This window comes from Cyprinus carpio, chromosome B10, assembly GCF_018340385.1.
Source record: "Cyprinus carpio isolate SPL01 chromosome B10, ASM1834038v1, whole genome shotgun sequence".
Lineage (NCBI taxonomy): Eukaryota > Metazoa > Chordata > Actinopteri > Cypriniformes > Cyprinidae > Cyprinus > Cyprinus carpio.
In genome coordinates, this window is record NC_056606.1 from 16,604,879 (window position 1) to 16,625,031 (window position 20,153).

Genomic DNA, 20,153 nt, shown 5'->3' on the forward strand with positions numbered 1-20,153 from the left:
TTCTTGTCAAAAGCAGTAGAGCAGACTCAGGGTGAGCGGATGATTCATTATCAATGCGACCCATTCCCCCTCAAGTTAGCTCACAGTCTAATGAAAAATGCTTCAGGCAGCCTTGCCTCCGAATGCCATGCGTTAACATTCAACCCACTGCACCAAAGCTGGGCTGAATCGCTTGCATCAGGGGAATAAGAAACCTTCTCTGATTTTTACAGTTTTACGGATTAGAGGAAAAATAAGCCAAGGCACTGTTCTTATCAAAATCCAACAGCATTCACTCATGTGCCTCAGCGCCGGCATTAGCTGGTGCAATTATAAAGACCCAAAGGACAGGAACAGACACAGCAGGACTCATACCAACGGTCCCCAGTGGGCATCTGAGCTGACAGTGGAACGCAGCCAATATACATCTAGAGGCAGAAATTGCCCTCTAACTCCTGTCCTTGCACATTTTATGAAGAGATTGAATACTCAGATGAATGTTGAAGAGGTAGTTCAGCCAAAAACATTTGGTCATTATTTACTCACTCTCGTGTCATTCCAAACCCTCATGTCATATGAATTTCTTTATTCTGTGGAACACAAAAGAAAAGGTTTTAAAAAATGGAAAAATATTTTTGTCCATACATTATTGTAATTTTATATATCATTATTACTTTTTTCCATATATTTTTTGTATCTTTGTCAATAAATGTAAAAACTTTCAGACAAAAGTTACAAAAGATTCATTGATGTTTGATTATAGAGCTATAACTTCTCTAAGAAAAAGATCATTTTATTCCACTTAAATTAAGTGTCAAATTGAATGAAATTAAATTAGAACTTATTAGTTATTTTAATTATAAGTTAGTTAAATTTATTAGAAACTTAAATAGAAACATCTTTATTGCTATGTCTTTTTGTACTCATATCTTTGTCCATAAATGCTGAAAATTTGAGTCAAATAATAAATTATAAATTACATATTTAATGTTTTGTAAATCTACAACTTCTCTAAGAAAAGGACCCTTCAATTCTGCCCATACACTGAAAAAAAAAGAAAATTAATGGTAAAAGACTAAAAATGCTACAGTAAAAACCTATTAATTGGTAAATGAGAAGTTCTTAGCTTTTTTCAGGGCGTTATGCTATCTTATGTTGTTAAATTAATGTTTATTACATTATTTTAGTGTGTTACAAAGCCAATGTTTTGTATTTGTGTTCATGACACGTGCACCCTTTACATATGAGTTTTTTACTTTAAATTTAAAGGCTTAGTTCACCCAAAAATTACAATTCTGTCATTAATAACTCACCCTCATGTCGTTCCATTCCTGTAAGACCTTCGTTCATCTTCAGAACACAAATTAAGATATTTCTGATGGAATCTGAGAGCTTTCTGACCCTCCATAGACAGCAAGGATATTACCACGATCAACGCACAGAAACGTAGCAAGGACATCAGTAAAATAGTCCACGTGACATCAGGGGTTCAATCTTAATTTTACAAAGCTACGAAAATACTTTTTAAATGCAATTAACATTGTTTACATTCAGTAGACAGTGCGCACATGCAGAACTTAAAACTTTACGTTGATAACGTTCAGGGGTACTTTTCGAAATGACGGAAGATGGTAACTCGGGGAGAAGAATTGTTAAATAAATTCTGTTATTATTGTTCTCTTTGTGCACAAAAAGTATTCTCGTAGCTTCGTAAAATTACGGCTGAACCACTGATGTCACATGGACTATTTTACAGATGTTCTTGCTACGTTTCTGTGCATTGATGGTGGTAATATCCTTGCTGTCTATGCAGGGTCAGAGAGCTCTCAGAGTCCAAAAATATATTAATTTGTGTTCCGAAGATGAATGAGGGTCTTATGTTTTTGAGGGTGTGTAATTAATGACAGAATTGTCATTTTTGGGTGAACTATCCCATCAAGTTTAAAATGTGAAACAATAAATGTTGCTTGCATATTTTTATGGTAAAATTCTGGTAACCATCTCTGTCTATTATACAGTAAATTTCACAGTTTGGTATGATGTAACGTGAAGGTCATTGAAGATCAATGTTGTTTTGGACCCTGTTGACCTGCATGGACAAACAGTTGAATGACAGGTTCAGAAAGACAGAAGGATGAGTACATGATGAGAGAATTTCATGTTTTGGAGAACTGTCCCTTTAAGAGGAACAGAGAGTTTTGTATTGGTTCAAGATATGAAGATATGGAAGCCTTCATTAATACCAAAACAAAATTCCCACTCATGATACCAAATAATAGAAGCGACAGTCATGCTTTGCTTTGCATCGATCCATAAGCTGTGTTCCGTGTCTTCAGTGCACAGAGCAGAAGAGATAAGACCTTCCCAGGAGGCATGACGCCTCGGTCCTATTGACATGCATAGCCCTGCCCCACCGCATGCATCCAAAGCTCCATCCATATGCCAGTCCGCTCCAGACTCTCTGCAGACAGACAGACAGACATATCATAAATTCGGTTACTGAGATAACAAAGAGATTTTATCAAAAACAGACATCATTGAGCTATTTTTAAAAAATGTTTTGATGATAAAATCAGAAACGGCCAGTACTTCTTTTCATTTTTCATTCTCAGTTTTTCAAGTCAAAGAAAAACAGTGTCTGCCACCTGAAGAATATGTTCAAATGTGACATCTGACTGACATACACTCTTAAAACTAAAGGTACTTTATTGGCATCTATGTGTTCCATGAAGAACCTTTAACATTCTATGGAACCCTTCCATTCCAAAAAATATCTTTCTTTATAGTGGAAAAGGGGTTTCTTTGATTTTTAAACACTATTCACACTAAGAAAAATGGTTCTTTTAAGAACTGTTCATGCAAAGGTGTTTTTGTTGACCAAAAAGGTTTTTTTTTTTTTGTTTTTTCTCACAGCGATACCACACTACTATGGGTTCGGCGAAACACCTTTCAGTGAACAGTTCTTAAAAAAAATATTTTTTTTAGTATGCAGAACATTTTAAACTAAGAAGAACCATTATCCACTATAAAGAATTGGAATTGAAAGGTACCATAGATATTAAAAGTACTTCATGGAATCATGCAGTAAAGAAGCTTTATTTGAGGAGTGTATGGCATTACTGTGAAATCCCATTTTGGAACCTTTGTTTGTAAATAATGGAACCTTTTTAAACCTTTATTTGTGTAAAACAAGATTATGCCTGACTAAATTGAACAAAAATCCTCATGCTTCATTTTCAAAGCAAAATTGCCCTTTTGTTCAATATATGAGCCCAGCAATAGGTCTCATTGAGTGTTCATTACATCTGAGAGTGACGCCACAAAGACGGCTACATGAGAGGCCTTTCGGCTCATGATGTTGATGAGAACGGTGATTAGTTCTGTCAGATATGAATGACTGAGAACGGCACCATTGGAGAAGACAAGACAGACCCTGCCTGGGCGAAGCCTGTCATCTAGAGTCAGAGCTGCTGAGCTGAGTAATATCACTAAGATAATCAAATCCCAATTACAGCAATTAAAGCAAGAACGATGGTATCATCTTTTGTGAGTTATGCGAGACATCCTTTTTGTCTTTAATTGAAACATAAATCAGCTGCTAAAGAAACCGAGAAGACGTCAATGAGATGAGAGGGGGAATGAAAAAGGGAGAGAGATGATAGGAATGAAACGGAGAGGGAGGGGGAATTCAGAGTACAACAGCTGGACAGTCGATATCCAGCCCACTGTTGAGATTCAGCTCGAACGCATTCAGATACACTGCTTCCTCTTTTGCTCTCAGTACAAACACAAGTGGCATCTATTTCAGCGTGCGCTATAGCTTAAGGAATCCCATGAGGAATTCACTCCAGGACCATGAGATGAGCGTGACGGATAGCTGTGTGATTTAGTGCCGACGACTCTTTTTTTTTGCATCAAAAAGGTCAGTATTTCTACTGTATTTATCGGAATTTACTCAGAAAAAAAAGATAAAAGTTGATGTTTTCAATTTGAACGTTAAAACTAAACTGTTCTTAAATATTCAAACTGACTTAAATGTGTCATTTAATGTGCTTAACGTAAATTATCATATGGTAAGTAATAAAAAAGATGTATTTGCTTCTAGTAAGTGATATTGGACAGTCATCAGGTATTCAAGTCAGTCTCAAATCTCTTTTTCTCCATCCCCCGCTCCCCTCGTTCACTGACATCTTCTGTGGAGCTTTTTGTTTGAGTCATTTTCTTAATAGCCACATTCTCCTTCCACAAGCTTCCCTAAACGAAATCCATAAACACAGATTAGAGCCGCACACCGTAATGACCCGCTGAACTTCTCCTGGAATTGCAGGCAAACCACGAGAGGGATCGAATGATTTATATTGCCGCAGGGATTCTCATCTCACTCATAAATTGAAAAGCTGGTGGGGGGAACGTTAAAGTTGACGGAGGAACCGGCCAGGAAAATAAGTGTGATTTCCCCTTTGTTGCTGTCTCCTAGCGTGTCTCTGCAAACGAATGCATCTCAGAAAAAAGGGAAGTGGTCATAAATCATGACCCTTTATGAGGCTCTCAGGGCCCGCTGTGGCTCAGACGACTGTAGTCACAAACACAATGAAGCTTAGGGAACTGAAATATGCCGGCGAACAAACAAATAGCAAGTTTTGTGTTGTGAGGTGAACCGCAGACTAAAAATACTTGACTTGTTTTGTCTGCACATCTGTGGACAATTTTCAGTGTTCTCGAAAACAAATTCTGAACATCGTGAGAAACGTTACACAGAACTGCAATATTGCAGCTTGTAAAATTTATTTGGTTTGTAATAGGGTCTCATTTGTTAACTTTTTGTTAGAGGGAAAGTTCACCCAAAAATGAAAATTCTGTCATCATTTACTCACCCTCAAGTATATCCAAACTTGGATGAGTTTCTTTGTTCTGTTGAATATAAAAGAAGACATTTTTGAAGAATATGGGTAACTAAACAGTTGTTGGTCCCCATTGCCTTCTATAGTAATGGAAAACATAAATCAGTGGGGACCAAAAAGTGTTTGGTTACCCACATTCTTCAAAATATCTTCTTTTGTGGTCAACAGAAGAAAGAAATCCATCCCAAGCATGAGTGAAAGATGACAGAATTTTAATTTTTGGGTGAACTATCCCTTTAACTGCATTAGTTAACTTGAGCAAACACTTTTTTTGTGCATTTTTCCAATGTAAATTTCAAAATTTACCAATGCATTTTATAAATCAAAAATTTTATCTGTTGTGAACAAACTATGAACAATGCATTTTTATTCAGTGTTGGGGAATAACTAGTTACATATAACAGTGTTACATAATTTAATTACAAAATAAATGTAACTTTAAAAATGTGCAATTAATGTGTAATTAAATTATAGTTACTCATGAAAATGGGGTTTGCATCCGAATACTTCTTGTATTAATATTTACTATATCTTGTTATGTGTTTAACCTCAGAATGATCTTAAAGTAAAACGAGGTGCTAAACTTTTGTGTTGGCTGTGCTTTTCAATTCAAGAAATGAAGGATTTTGAAAGTCTGACTGTAATCAGTGTTGAGTATTAATGTAAGGTTAACCCTGAAAGAACAGTTGAAAACACTCGTCAGAAATTTAGAAAAGTAATCAAAATTTAATCAGTAACATTACTTTAATAAAGTGATTGAAATGGTTACGTTACTTATTATATTTTAAATAGGGTAACTTGTAATCTGTAACTGTTACATTTCTAAAGTAACCTTCCCAACTCTGTTTTTATTAACTAACATTAAGATAGATTAATAATAAAAAAATACACTGCATTTATCACATTAGCTACTGTTAATTAAATCAACAAATGAGACCTTATACTGAAAAGTGTTACCATTATTTTTAATAATTCAAATTTAAACTACATTTTTGATCCCCATTTAATAATAAAGAACTATGTATGTGAAAGAACACATAATAAAAAGCCACATATTGACCTGTAACCAGATGGTGAAGATGCAGCTCATTTCCACACTAATGCACCTACAGAACAAGCACACATGCTCTCTTATGAATTGATTCTCACACAGCTAAGGTGACCTCCTCTAAACTGTTCTTGTCTCATGGGAGCTAAATGTGAATCATGTGCCGCTGCTTGTAAATATGGAAAAAAAATTCTGTTCAAAGCTGAATGCATGTTGGTCTTGTGTAAGCTCAGATTTTGAATGGCCACAAACAAAGCATTTCTGATACCGACAGCCTGTCAAACAAATGATTTGGCATGTTGTTCTCTTTAAATTGGGAAACTCTGTGACATTTTCCTGCTCGGGTACTTCTCAATCTATTATTCATGAGGTGCGAGTATGCATGCTGTGTAAACAACAGACTGACCTTCTGTGTGTACCACTGAGCCGATGTGACCACCCCAAAGTCCTAATGGACCGGCAGTGGCCTATCAACAACCCGCACCAGCTTACGAGCCCACTGATAGGCAGGTTGCCTGGATACAAAAAGCATAATTAAATGTGATTATCATCCTCTTCACATTCAATCTGAAGTATGTAAGTGTTTTGGTTATTGTTGTGTTTTTCTGAACCATACAAATCCAACATTCATCAAAGACAGAGGTCAGTTAAGGAAACAGTCAGCTGTGTGTCAGTGAACTCTGGGGGCTTGACAAAATATGACTGGCCTGTTAGATGAATAGCAATATGTCACAATATTCTTATTATGATGATGCATTGGTCAAGAAGTGGAAGGCAATGGATTGTGCATTGGTTGCACTTTGGAAAATGTCTTGGAAAAAAGTGTTTAGGAGTTGATAATCTTGAAAAAATATCAGAATACATATATTTTTCATATATTTTAATAAATTATGTGATTATATGATAATAATTTGTAGTAATATATTATTTAAATATAATATTAATTTATTATTATATTAATATTAACAATAAATATTTTAATATCAATGCTCTATTTAATACATTTAATAAGTGATTTGGTTAAATAATTTGGTTTGTTACTATTTATAATTCATTAAATATTCCATAAATTAAATCAGCATATTAAAATTTGACCTAACAAATGCTCCAGGCCAAATGGAATAACATTATCGTGTCCAATAATATTTTTTAAATATCTTCTGTATGATCTCATGTGTTCAAATGTTCCTAATATATTAAAATAATATATATCATAATATATAGTTTAATTATAATATATTTTAATATAATATTTCATAGTAATAGAATAGAATAAAATATAAATTACAAGTATTATTAAATGCTGAATACTAGTATTAATCAATACTTCATAAATTTGACATATTATGGATACTACAGTAAACCATTAGTGGGATTAATGTAACATCATTATTGTATCCAATAATATTTTAAAATATTAATATAAAATAAAAAATAATATAAAATATGTTCTGTATGATCCCAATCATATGTTCACAAGAACTTAATCCCAGAGGTTTAAGAGAATAGTAATAATACTTTAATTTACAAAATAGCAAACTAATTTAACAAAATGTGCCTCTAAATAATAATTTATCTATCCTATCTTCCCAACAGATTCCCAAATCCAGCAGATATGTCTGGGATGGATGGGCCTGTTGAGGAGATAAATGGTACGGAAGTGGACAGCGAGAGTTTCCTGAGGTTCAGCCCTACCTCTGTTTCTACCGGGGCGGCCGCTGCCTCATACGGACGGACTGCCAATGTTTACGTCTACGTCTCCATCTTCCTCAGCTTGCTGCTCTTCCTGCTTACCCTGCTGATCATCGCTCTCCACAGGCTGAAGAACATCATATCCTCCAGCTCTTCATACCCAGAATGCGGCAGTGAGGCCGGGAGCTCCTTCACTAACATGAACATGGAGATCTGCAGCATCTCCTCACAGAGATCAACAGTGTCATCGCTGTCCTGACAGCAGAGAAAGACAGATCGATTACACATGTCTGAACGTACTGATATTCTAGAAGTTTAGAAATATTTTAGCAAGTACTTTAAATATTTATCATTATTATCTGTGTCTTTTTCATTAACATTATTCAGAGTAAATCGTTCAACACCAACCGTGTATTACTTAAATGAAATAAACCACAGCAGATCTTGTATTGATATAGACCGTACTGAAGCATTATCATGAAGGCTTTTTGGATTTTGGAAAAATATTAATGACTTGTGTATGTCAATCACATTATGTACATAATGAACTGTAAACAGAAAAACTGTCATGCTGACTCTGTCATGTATGACGACATTTTCATACAAGAATATACTTTAGAACATCAAGAATATATAGAATACAACATGTAATCCCTTGGAAGCCTTGAATAAAATCTGATTTGCTCCTAAAATATGCATAATAATCATGACTTTATTTCACCAAGCAAAAAAATCAGTGAAAAATGCAGTAAAAATGTGTGGTGCTATAATGAAAAGGAACAGCATACTTGTAACATCATTATTGTGTCCAATTATATTTTAAAATACTAATATAAAATAAAAAATAATATAAAATATGTTCTGTATGATCCCAATCATATGTTCACATGAACTTAATCCCAGAGGTTTAAGAGAATAGTAATAATACTTTAATTTACAAAACAGCAAACTAATTGAACAAAATGTGCCTGTAAATAATAATTTATCTATCCTATCTTCCCAACAGATTCCCAAATCCAGCAGATATGTCTGGGATGGATGGGCCTGTGGAGGAGATGAATGGTACGAAAGTGGACAGCGAGAGTTTCCAATAATGTTCAACAACTAATAAAAATGTCCAAATACTTTCTGTAATTTTTAAATCAAAATATTGTTATATAATTTAAAACCAATACTTTTATATTTAACTGTTATTTTAGAAAACTGAACTGAAAAAATAGAAAAAAATAGAACTTAACAAAAACTATGGAAGCCCATTTCTGCCACACACACACACTCAAAAAAAAATTATATATATATATATTAGATATATATATATATATAATATATATATATATATATATATATATATATATATATATATATATATATCATGATAAATCATAATTATGATATAAAAAGTCACAAGTATGTGATAATGAGATAAGGAACAAAATTATGAGATACTGTAAAATAATTACAAGATAAAAGTTGAAATTATTGCATTGTATGTCATGATGTGAAAAGATGAAATTCTGACATAAAAAAGATGAAATTATGAAAAAACTGAAAAAAAAAGATAAAGAGTCAAAATTATCACATACTATGTCTTTTTTTTGGGGGTGTGTGGGGGGGGGGGGGGGGGGTTAAAAAACAAAAACAAAAACACGATGACAAAAATTTGACCATGTTATTTTATCTCATAATTTCAATTCAGTTTGTCATAATTTTGACTTTTATCACATAATTATGACATTTTATGTCAGATTATGATTTGCGAAAGCATTTTGTCCTTGCGGGCTTCCATATAGCCTACACAATAGAACTATTTGATATATTTAGATTTTGTTTTATCTAGCCTACTTATTTGATAGATACTTTTCACAAATGGATGATAGAATATAATATAAGTAATACAGTCTGCAATAAACAATACAGCAATCTGAGATCCAACACAGATAATTTATAAATAATAAAGTCAGGGGGCCATAAAGTAGTTAATTGAGCTGCCTAACAGCTGTTTGGAAGAAACTAGAGCTGAAAGGTCTCGTGATCTGCAGTTATGTGCTGGAAGAGAGAGATATATCCAGCTGCAGAAGGTGAGATGGAGCATTGGTTCTTATGCACGTATGTTGGATGTAACAGTAACTTACCTATATATAATCGATCTGATCTCGAGGCTTTAGCGACGCTGTATTCTGGTCTTTTTGTTTGTTCGTGGCTCAGCATGAAAGATACGTTGTCAATGCTCTCTGTACACTGCGCCATAAACGGAGTGGAAGGTGTTGACTGCTTTGGTGCTGGCATTTGTCATTTAATCTGATGTTTAGTTTTCTAATTCTTATATATTTTAGAGTCGCCGTGCAAATGTAGTTTTAGTCTAGTGTATTGAAGTATCTGCACCGCTGCGTGGTGCCGCTAGAGGACGCAACGTCCTTTTTCTCACACAGGCGAGACTGTTTTTCTGCAGCGGCCATCGCTGTTTTGTTTTTGTCGTGACGGGAGTCCTTCACATATTCACTCCTCATATTTTTGCGTTTTTATATATTTATTGGGTTATTTTAATTTTTTTTTTTTAAAAATGGGTATTTTTAATGACAGTCATATGAAATCAGCTTAACACTAATTTATTCTGTGCCGAGGTCACAAAAAAGGCAAGTCTGGTCAGTACGTTCATAAAGGTCGGATGACAGGTGGGGACTTGTGTTTTACTCTAAAAAGACAAAATGAGCGACAACGTTCATCTTAGTTTAGCAAACACAGGTAAAGACGGCAAAACCTCGGCAGCCACGGACAGCAACGACCAGGACCAGGAGAGCTTCCCGTACGACGCGGAAGACCCGGGCGAAGAGAGCGACGCGCCGGAGGCGAGAGACGGCGCGGTCAGTCCGGAGGAGCTCAACGACGACGACACGTCCGGAGAGAGCGAGAACGTGCCCAAGACCTGCATCTATGACGGCTGCACCGAGACCACGACCCAGGTGGCCAAAGCCAGGAAGCCCTGGATGTGTAAAAAACACCGTAATAAAATGTACAAGGACAAGTACAAGAAAAAGAAAAGCGACCAAGCCATGTCGTCGGGAAAACTAGACGTAAGAAATGCTCATTTGGGATAAATGACAGCTTCAGTTGATGTATTTAAATTAGCTTTTATCCCAACTCTCTAGGCTTATTTCAAATAATTTTGTTTGTTCGTGATGTGAGAGGCTTCGGAGGAGAGGCCTGTGTCTGTTACTAAGCAACGGCTGGGTACCACGGGAGACAGACCCGCCAGACCGTCCCTCATTGAGCAGGTGCTGAACCAGAAGAGACTGGTAAGAGCATTAAACACTTTTCTGGGTTTTTGTAATATAGTAATCATTAGTTTTAGTCATAAACTCCCTATTGATATAATGCTATAATGTTATATATATACTACTATTCCAGTTTACTATTACAGTTTGTATTACTATTCTGAAATGTTTTTATATTTTTGTAGTTTTAGATTCAATTTTAATTTTTAAATTTTTTTTTAATTTCTTATATATTTTATTATTTATGTTTAATTTTTATTTAATGCTTAAATTTTAGTTTTATTTGGTAACACTTTTAAATAAGGTCTCGTTTGCTAAGTAAATTTATTAACTGTTAATTAATTAAAAGCATTTATTAATTTTTGTTAATGTTAGTGTATATAAATGTTAATGTTAGTTCATGGTATATTAACTAATGTTAACAGATACAAATTTTAAATGTTAATAATGTATTAGTAAGTTTTGAACTCAATATTAACCAAGATTAATAACTGCTATATAAATATTATTCATGTTAACTGATATAGTTAATGTTAGCAAATTGAATCTTATTTTAAAGTTGTATCTTTTATTTATTTCCAGTAAGTAATTTTAGTACATAAACTTAAACCCACTTAAAGTAATTACCTAGGCCACATTTACAAATTACTTCATGTAGTCATGTGAAGATGCAATTTGAATTTAGTTTCTTTTTCTTTTTATAAATTCATCTATGTCATACATACATATGTTATACAAAGCATTAATTATATGCAATGCAAAATAAATCTGTATGAATAAATAATAAAAACTTTTTTTTTTTTTTGAAAGTTCAGTTTTTCAGATTTTAAATATGCATTCCCAGGATCCCGCATATGCATAAATATCTATTTATGTATGTATGTATATATATATATATGTGTGTGTGTGTGTATTGATTGACTGTTTGTTTGTCAGCTGTTCTTTGTTTCTTTGGGTTGGTGAATTTGATATACTTTCAAAATTTCATGTGTCTTTTATTTGTAATAAAAATGCCATTAATATTTATATTAGCCCAGTATTATTTCATAGAAAAGTGAGTTACCATCAGCTCATGTTGTGTTGTTTTTTGGGTTTCAGTCTCTGCTGAGGAGTCCAGAAGTCATCAGTTTCCTTCAGCAGCAGCAGCGTTTACTGACCACACAGAATCGAGCTCAAACACAGCACAACTACTGAAGACTGAAGATGTTTTACTCATCCCGTCTACGATTTAATGCAGACACATTTTCAATGACATTTTTACAACGGCAGTATTCTATACTCGTGTGAGAACCATTAGCATCTGTGACCTACAACCATCCTTGATGATGTGGAGACTATCAACACTGCATTCTGAAAACTTGGATGTTTGACAAGGATCTGATCGATCTGAAGTACTTCTGTCATCATCAGTCTCTTTGAGATCATGAAATGAATTAGCAGCTAAATCTACTATATATCAACAATCCATTTGAATAACCACCCTATTCGGCCACATGTAGTGTCTTTTAGGATTTTTCAATTATTGATAGTAAATATGAAATGGCAGCTGTTATCAAAGGATTTTTTAGTGATCAATCCAATCTGTAATAATGTCACCAGTGAAAGCTACAGTTTAGTTTCACCTTTTTTGCCACATCTTGACCGTGTAGCTGAAAGTAACATCGTACAAACAGAATTGTTCATCAGCTTTATTATTATTTTAAACATGGTGAAAACTCAGTAAGTTGCTGAGGGCGTTCCTATGACGTTTTATTGATCTTGTGCAGTTTTCAGCTTTAAAAGCATTAATATGTATAAGGATTTTTCAGGTCAGAAAATAAGCAGGCAGAAATAGAAGGAAGTTTTTTTGTATTACAAGAACAAGAAAGCTAACGCAAATGCAAAACAACATGAAATGTTATAGAAGACACATATTAGCCAAAATATGACACAAATAAACCATTTCCAGAACAAGTACCTGCCTAACACTTTTCTTTGGCTTCCTATTAGAGAGTTTCTGTCTGAATTGATCTCAGCTACTACATACTGTGAAGTAGTAGTTTTTTCTTTATTAAAATCTTTGCAACACTTATCTAACCACTGCTTACTTAACAGCATGATATTGTACATATATGCAGTACCATAAACATCTACTGAAAAGACATATTTTCACAAGAGAAAGAGCATTATGTGTCTTGGGGTGCTATAAAAGTCTATCTGAGAACTATGTTCCCCTTGTTCTGTAATGCATTAGGACACAGAGGAAATAGGATTGTGTGGGGAGCCCATCTGGGTCAGAACTTTGTCTAGCCACTGCAGCGGCCCATGCAGGTGGATTTCTATCCAGCAGGGGGTGCTGGTGACATCCTGACGGTGGTATTCTGCTCCCCAGCCCTGGGAAGAGGACAGATTTCATTCTCAATACAATGCTTGTCTAAAGCAGCAAGCAGGTTTTAAAAGCAAATCAACAACGATACAAATATTACAAATATTTAATTTCCAATTGACCAGCAGCACCTAAAGGATTTAAAAAAATAATTGCAAACTTGTTTCCCCAAACCTTGCATTTAATTCATATTTTAGCTTAGAAATGATTACAATCAATTTACTTTTTTTTTTTTTTTTTTTTTTTTGTCTGGATGCATATAAATCAAACAGGGATAACTGTACGAGTCGTATCAGTCAGTAACCGGAGAACTCTAGAGTTATGGGATCTGCAGTGTGTTTTGGCAGAGCAACATCCATAAAACAGCAAGCCAGAGATTAGAATAACTACATATTAAGTTTGCATAGCAACACATAGAAGATTTTCTATTTGGAAGTGCTAAGCCCCTCAAGAGCTGTTAGCTTGTGAATAACGTTGATGACCTTTCTGAATTTGCGTTAGCGAATTACAAGCATACAGCGCAACCAGTGTAGTCTGATTCCCAAACAAATGACTCTTATGAGCCGGTTTTTCTAGGTGAATCAAATGCGTCTAGGACAACCAGTGTAGACTGATTCGGTTCTTTCAAGTGAATCAGAAGCATACCTTAGAACCAGTGTAATTTTAGTCCCAGTGCAGATTTGACTAGTGACTATAATGAGTTGGTTCTTCTGCTGGTGGTAGGCAGGGTGTTGCTATGCTGTTCTAGGTGGCTGCCAGGGTGTGAACATGACCTTTATTAGTCGTTCATGATGCATCACATATTCTATATAAACCTCTTTACCTTGACAAAGCTCATCCTGATGGTGCACATCTTGGTAAGTTCATACACCACCTCGAAGCCGTGATTGACAGACTGTGACAGCAGCTGGGCAAACAGCTGGTTGTTGAAGATCTTCAGGCTGCATCCGCTCGGGATCTTGCAGACGGTGGTGGGATGGAAACCGTGCTGGTAGTTACAGTTCCGACTCTGTACGAAAATACTGCTGTCACTCAGACACTCTGCGTACACCTCTCCTCCGACGTAATACAAGTGCACACCTAAAACAAAAGAGAAAGACTTTAAAAATGAGTTAATAATTGCACATTTATCATTTAAATTCATGAAAATGAAACCAAAATGTACTTTTAACTCACTTATTAATTTTATTTAAAAAATTGATCAAATTGTTCCAAAATCTTTGGATCCACTGCCATCACTTAACCAATATTTAACAAGTTATTATTATAAGGTTTTTTTTTTTTTTTGAAATACATCATTTTAGTAAACTTGTGTTCGGTCTCATTCCATTCTAGTATGTAACCAGTAACTTTTATGAGTTTATAAATTATACATTTCATTTCCATAATAATGCCATTTTCTTGGAAACAAACTCAGATTTAGGTTTGCAACCGCCAACTTGGAATTATGAATTCAATATAGAGAGATACCATTAGCATTTAAGACACATTAAACAGGGTTATTATGGTTAACTATAATAAAAACAATTAAAAACATTTTTGTTAATTTAAATAAAGTTGAAATAAAAAAAAGAAAAGAAAATTAGAAATATTGTTTTGGCAACTAACTGAAATACAGTTAAACTGAAGCACTTAATTTACTAAGTGGAAATAAATTCAAACCTCAGACGCTGGAAAAAAACAGTATATTCACCTTTGAACTTAGTAAATCCCAGAAATCACTATCCCCAAACCCAGCATTCATCACGTTTTATCACATCATATATGTCGCTGTCCTTGGCGCTCTTCCCACCAGGATCTCTCACAAAAGTAGATGGAACTCAAACTTGGCCTCCGTCCATCTGTGCCCAGCATGTGTATGTGTGCATACTCTTCCCTGTCACTGCTGTAACCTATGGCAACACTTAATGTCTTTCCAACACTGGCACAGTGACGCTCATCTAGCGCCCTGAGAAAAGCCAACATTTGGATAATGTGGACTCTATCTGTCTCGCTGGCTTTCTGAAGTGCAGTGTTGACTGGCCAGCACTATCTGGCACCATAAAACAGTGTCTAGCAAGTGGTGATTTCAGTTTTTTTAATTACCTTCTCTCAGAATTGAATCAACTGATGGAAGATTATCAGCAGCTTGATCTTCTCAGAACAACTGTTTTCTGTCTATTTTTGATCCCAAAAACCTCATCAAAGACAAAACAAAAAAAAAAGTAAAACTTTCAACAAACCTTTGCCTATGTGTCTGCGAGTGTGTTCAATGGTGGAGTTTCGGTTGACGTTGGACAGTAATCCGAGGCAGAAGCGGTTCTTGTTGTTGGAGGGGTCTGTGAAGCCGTCCACGAGGATGCTTCTGGAAGAGGCATGGAACGTCTCGCCAACCCTGTTGTTTAGTTCATAATACGCCACTGAACACCAGTACTCTGGTTCCTCATAACACACCGGCCTCAAGTCTGGAAAAAAAATGTATAATACCTCATAGTATTCAGATTCATTCCATTTTCATGATTCATTTTAATCAGAAATAATGTTATCATGATTACACTTTCATTATTTGGGCACACCAGATTGGATTAATTTTTCTCATGATTTGCAAAACAAACCTTTCATCTTGTTCATGCTTAAATGATTGAAATTAGAAACTAAGAGATATGAAATATGCAAATATAAATATAGATCTCTTTAATAAATTCAACTAATAATTCAAATGACTTTAATTTGTTTTAAATGGATAGTTTAAGGCCCATTAACACTAAGAACAATAACTATAAAGATAACTATAATAGTAATAACTATATTAGCATCTGCACCAATGCATAATTACATTGTGTTTATTATAAGTGCTTGCTGCAGTTCTGAGTTAAATACTCAGGCAGTTTAAAGTTAGGTGGATTCTGCTTCGCTCAGTGTCAATGTTTTATAAAATTGCTTAGTTAATAGCATCACTGTGAATGAGTAGGTGTGTTCACAACTTTTTCACATTTCAATGTACACAATGCACAGTAAGTATATTTGGTCTAGTGTCTCACCTCTATGTGGGGCTGACAGAATGAGTTTATTGGGGTTGGAGGACTCCCCTGGTTTCACATCCTCAGATGGAGAGGTCTCCATCATACTGTAGGGTGGTGGAGGCGTCTCTGCTGTGAAGGACAACACGTTTTTGAATGACCAAGATGATTGTCATTAAATAAAAGCTTGAGAAATCATTGCTAATGAGTGTTCCCTTATTGTACCTGTAATTTGGTAGGGGCTCCCAGGGTCGGTCCCACTGCTGGGGGAGTTGGGGTAGCTGTGCACAGTTGGGGACTGGTTTAAAGAGCTGGAGGGGGATGAAGAGAATGAGCTACAGGGCATCGCTGGGAAGGAGTCTGGGTAAGTGGCATTCTGGGGCATGAGAGGCTCGTTGTGTAGGGAAGCATTTCGGAACTTTGCCAATAAACTGTGCTGGGGATTGAACTCACTGTGACGTGGCACAAGAACTGGGGGCAGAACTGTTTGAAAAAAGCAAGAAAAGTTACTTACAGATGCATAAAGTGATAATCGATATGGATAAGTGGTTTGTGTATTGATTTCTACCTGGCGTCTCCACACGGCGGTAATGATATGGATTGATGCAGATCTCCTTTTGCTTAGAGCCGAAAGGAAACTCGCAGCAGTCCAGCGCTTTGAGCTCGTGGTGGGACTGAAGATCCGGCCAGCGCCACACTCTGCAGTAGATAACATGCGGCAGACCTTTACGATGGGACACCTGGAGCCTTCCGTCCAGGGACCGAGGAATGGTGACGCATTTACTGGGCTGGCCAGGACAGCTCAGAGCCTTTTCCAGCTCTTCCATGGCCCCTTTTTTCTTCTTGAGCTTCTTTACAAGGGAATCCACAGCCTTTTCCGCCCACTTTTCCTCCTCATCTCCTTGTTTCCAGCCCAGCAGCCTTTTCACAGCTGGACTGGTGAAGGAGAAGAGGGACGTGATGGATGTAGTGGAGTGCATCATGCAATGGATTTTTCTCAAAGCTTGGGGCAAATCTGTTTTAAATCACTCCAACCCAGGAGCTTCAGTTTATTTCATTACAGCCAAGATACAGGCAGGTATAGAATAAACCCCCTGACAGTGATTTTTTTAGTCTGGCAGCCAGCCGTTTAATCTGGTTAAAAAACAACAACAAAGAAGCATAACAGATTTGCATTAATAAAACGATAATTGAATAAAATGAATTTAATAATTGATTAAATTAAAATGAATTGATAATTGAATTAAATAAATTAATTGTTATTTATTTCAAAGTATTTAAAATGTAAAAAAAATTGTTTAAAATTAATTTAAAAAATATATAAATTATTTAAATCAGTACAAATGGAAAGTTAAAAAATACAAACATAATTATTTAACTGTTTCCATTGTGGTCATAGAAATATTTTGTTTTACATTACACAAATGAAAATTAGATACTTATAGTTATTTGTGCATTTAGTAAAACAAAAATGTCTACTTTTTGCATTATGTTATTGTGAATTAGCGACAAAAATGTGCTTAATTGTCATGTAAAATAATCCCAAACCATGCCAAAATCTAAATTAATATTAAAAAAAAAAAAGTTTTTTTTTTTTTTTTTTTTCTTATGACTTTGGGGTCAAATGCGACATGCACATTCTATTTGGGTGTAATTTATAGGAGTAAAAACATTTTCCTATGCAGATCTCAAGATCTTATACTGGAACCCAACATCATGCATCTGTGCCTGCTAGGATATCTGAAATATTGCTGAGTTATTATTGCTGTCAACAGGTCCTACTGTGTTTGGCTCTGGACCTCACCTATTCGTCCTCTCCCTTTCCTGCAGAAGCTTTCTGATGCAGAAAACGATCTGCTAAAAATCAATGCCGTTTGAGCATTTGAAACCAGAGATGCTTGCTTCCATCTTTGGCCAGACCAGGCAAATAATAGCTTCTGGAAATATTATTGCATGCTATACTAGAGGTGTTAACACACCCCTAACTGAATCAAATAACCATAGGAGAAAAATGAGAACGTACAGGACTAACAGCGGTGCATGAAATCAAGCTTTGGTTTCAAATAGGCACAGGCAGGCAGATCAATTGAGGGTGAATTCATCTGCTCTGTTCTCAAAGGCAGTGTGTCCTTATGAAACTGGCGTCTGGCAGTCTGAGTGCTGAGATAGGCTTAATCACCTAACTCCCCCGCAAACGCGCATACACATCCTTTCCATCAACTTCACTTTGTTTTTTGCTTTAAAAAATGCTGTAATGCTACATTTAGCACTTTTTTCTTTTTAATAAAATTATTCTAAGGTGTAACAACTGTAACGAAACTGTCTGGAGCAGCATCTTTAAACAGCAAGTGGCATAACAAACAACATCTATGTTTACGCAGCCTACCGTGTTATGGTTTACGCAAGAAGCAACAAGTTTTAACGTGAGGAAGTTAATAAAAGTAAAAAAAAAAAAACAGACACTTGTCATGACTTATTCTAATAATGCATAAAACGTTTAAATCCTGAATTAAACTTATTATCTGTAATAATACGTGTTTTATCTCCTTACCTTAATGTGACGAGTCCGAGTCGACTTACAATCCGCGTAGTGGGGCAATCCGCGAAAGAGCGGAACGCCGAATCTCGCGCCGATTGGAGGTGTACAGCGCGTGTGTTTGGATGGAGCGAGCGCCGCGGCGTCAGTCTGACTGGAGCCTCAGCGCCTTCGTGCGGAATTCATCCGCAGCTCCTGGAACTCTCCCAGGACGTCAGACACGCACAGGGATCATCATCCCATTCAGAAAGAGCAGCACTCACAGGAGAAAACAGGTCACTGTGAGCAGCGGCGTTTCACTTTTAATTTGTTTTCAGGGTCAGATGACAAGTGCGGACAGTTATTTTGCCTTTCACGGGAAGCGATGCACCTTATTGGCCAAGGTTGTAAAGAGAAAGTGATTTGTTGAAGTTTTCGCTACTTTTTTTTTTAGCGGAAATTTCTAGAATGTGACTTTAAAAGGAATTTTTTTATATATATTAGTTATGTGTAAATATATATATAAAAAAATTAATAAACTGGCAGAAGTCGGTCAATGTACGACCAGATATCGATCCTAAAGAAAACGCTGTTGTTATGGTTACCCCAAAGGAACGCTACTTTTGTTGAAGAGCGCGTTCCCGCTAATTTGTAGGATACTCTCACTTTTGCGGCTACGAAACGTTGTTTGTGAACTCCGTTGAACCATATGTTATATATATTTACATATCTTTAAAATATATACGTTTAAGACATCACCCAACCTTTTGTTTTGCCATCCTTTGAGTAAAGTTAGTCTTAATTAGGGGGTCAATCCCACATAACTCGTAATCTGCTCATTTCAACGCTGACATTCGACACTGGAATTAAAGTCTAATTATTTAGATCAAGTAAAAAAAGAATTAAAAAAAAGGTGCTCATTACAAAAATATACATGCTTTGTGAACACATACCTGATATATTTTTAGCACTTGAAAAGTATAAGCTCGTTCAAGTTCAAATATAAAATCTCATAGTAAAAATGAAAACAGATTTATTGTCAGATTGGCGCAGTGCCAAAGCGTTTATCGATAGCCCTACTTTTCGTGCGCTCCTCGGCGCGGATGGATACACTTCGATTGTGTGCGTACAGTGACTTGTCCAGTTAATGACGCAAGCCAGGATGGCGACAGAGAGTCTAGAAGTTTGACATTTTCACAGTTTACAACAACTGCAGGGGAACGTAACAATACTCCCAATAATGACAGCTCCCATATTTAGTGTTCTCTGTGATCAAATGAGTTTGGCAGGGGGAGTTCGCTTCCAATAAAAGGGCACCGCAAAATAATCCTCTTCAATCAAGGTGCACAGGGATCATATACGTTCCAGGCGAGGCTCTATAT

General features: G+C 35.8%; 3 protein-coding genes and 1 long non-coding RNA gene across 5 annotated transcripts; 2 read left to right on the plus strand and 2 right to left on the minus strand.

The window, feature by feature from the left end:
• Window positions 1–2,245: 2,245 nt before the first annotated feature.
• LOC109097422 lies at window positions 2,246–9,892 on the minus strand. The gene is made up of 4 exons (XR_002019120.2): window positions 9,753–9,892; window positions 7,624–7,875; window positions 6,335–6,443; window positions 2,246–2,440 (listed from the first exon to the last, which is right to left on the minus strand). It is a non-coding gene; the product is annotated as an uncharacterized LOC109097422 (long non-coding RNA).
• On the plus strand, window positions 3,688–8,312 carry LOC109097412 (serine-rich and transmembrane domain-containing protein 1). The gene is made up of 2 exons (XM_019111055.2): window positions 3,688–3,901; window positions 7,525–8,312. Exon 2 carries the CDS (start codon window positions 7,544–7,546, stop codon window positions 7,877–7,879), a length of 336 nt encoding a protein of 111 aa, XP_018966600.1. The 5' UTR covers window positions 3,688–3,901; window positions 7,525–7,543; the 3' UTR covers window positions 7,880–8,312.
• A 193-nt stretch (window positions 9,893–10,085) lies between the features above and the next one.
• On the plus strand, window positions 10,086–12,846 carry LOC109097409 (regulatory factor X-associated protein). The gene is made up of 3 exons (XM_019111051.2): window positions 10,086–10,691; window positions 10,803–10,913; window positions 11,991–12,846. Exons 1-3 carry the CDS (start codon window positions 10,326–10,328, stop codon window positions 12,084–12,086), a joined length of 573 nt encoding a protein of 190 aa, XP_018966596.1. The 5' UTR covers window positions 10,086–10,325; the 3' UTR covers window positions 12,087–12,846.
• Window positions 12,567–19,196, minus strand: smad9 (SMAD family member 9). Of its 2 annotated transcripts, none has more exons than XM_019111041.2 (7): window positions 18,808–19,196; window positions 16,825–17,390; window positions 16,482–16,739; window positions 16,278–16,385; window positions 15,480–15,701; window positions 14,081–14,337; window positions 12,567–13,265 (listed from the first exon to the last, which is right to left on the minus strand). In XM_019111041.2, the coding sequence occupies exons 2-7, from the start codon at window positions 17,237–17,239 to the stop codon at window positions 13,122–13,124; spliced, it is 1,404 nt and encodes a 467-aa protein (XP_018966586.1). In that variant the 5' UTR covers window positions 17,240–17,390; window positions 18,808–19,196; the 3' UTR covers window positions 12,567–13,121. The 2 variants fall into 2 exon arrangements, with proteins under 2 accessions (XP_018966586.1, XP_018966585.1); XM_019111040.2 differs by having other exon boundaries at window positions 16,278–16,388; window positions 18,808–19,186.
• Between the last annotated feature and the right edge of the window lie 957 nt (window positions 19,197–20,153).

Excerpts from the sequence above, each read along its gene's own strand:
- LOC109097409 (XM_019111051.2), top strand. The coding sequence starts at position 10,326 with ATGAGCGACAACGTTCATCTTAGTTTAGCAAACACAGGTAAAGACGGC. Across the intron at positions 10,692-10,802 it reads TGTCGTCGGGAAAACTAGAC|GAGGCTTCGGAGGAGAGGCC; the intron begins GTAAGAAATGCT and ends TTCGTGATGTGA. Across the intron at positions 10,914-11,990 it reads TGCTGAACCAGAAGAGACTG|TCTCTGCTGAGGAGTCCAGA; the intron begins GTAAGAGCATTA and ends TTTGGGTTTCAG.
- LOC109097412 (XM_019111055.2), top strand. The coding sequence starts at position 7,544 with ATGTCTGGGATGGATGGGCCTGTTGAGGAGATAAATGGTACGGAAGTG.
- smad9 (XM_019111040.2), bottom strand. The coding sequence starts at position 17,239 with ATGATGCACTCCACTACATCCATCACGTCCCTCTTCTCCTTCACCAGT. Across the intron at positions 16,389-16,481 it reads GAGCCCCTACCAAATTACAG|CAGAGACGCCTCCACCACCC; the intron begins GTACAATAAGGG and ends TGTCCTTCACAG. Across the intron at positions 13,266-14,080 it reads TCAGGATGAGCTTTGTCAAG|GGCTGGGGAGCAGAATACCA; the intron begins GTAAAGAGGTTT and ends TCCTCTTCCCAG.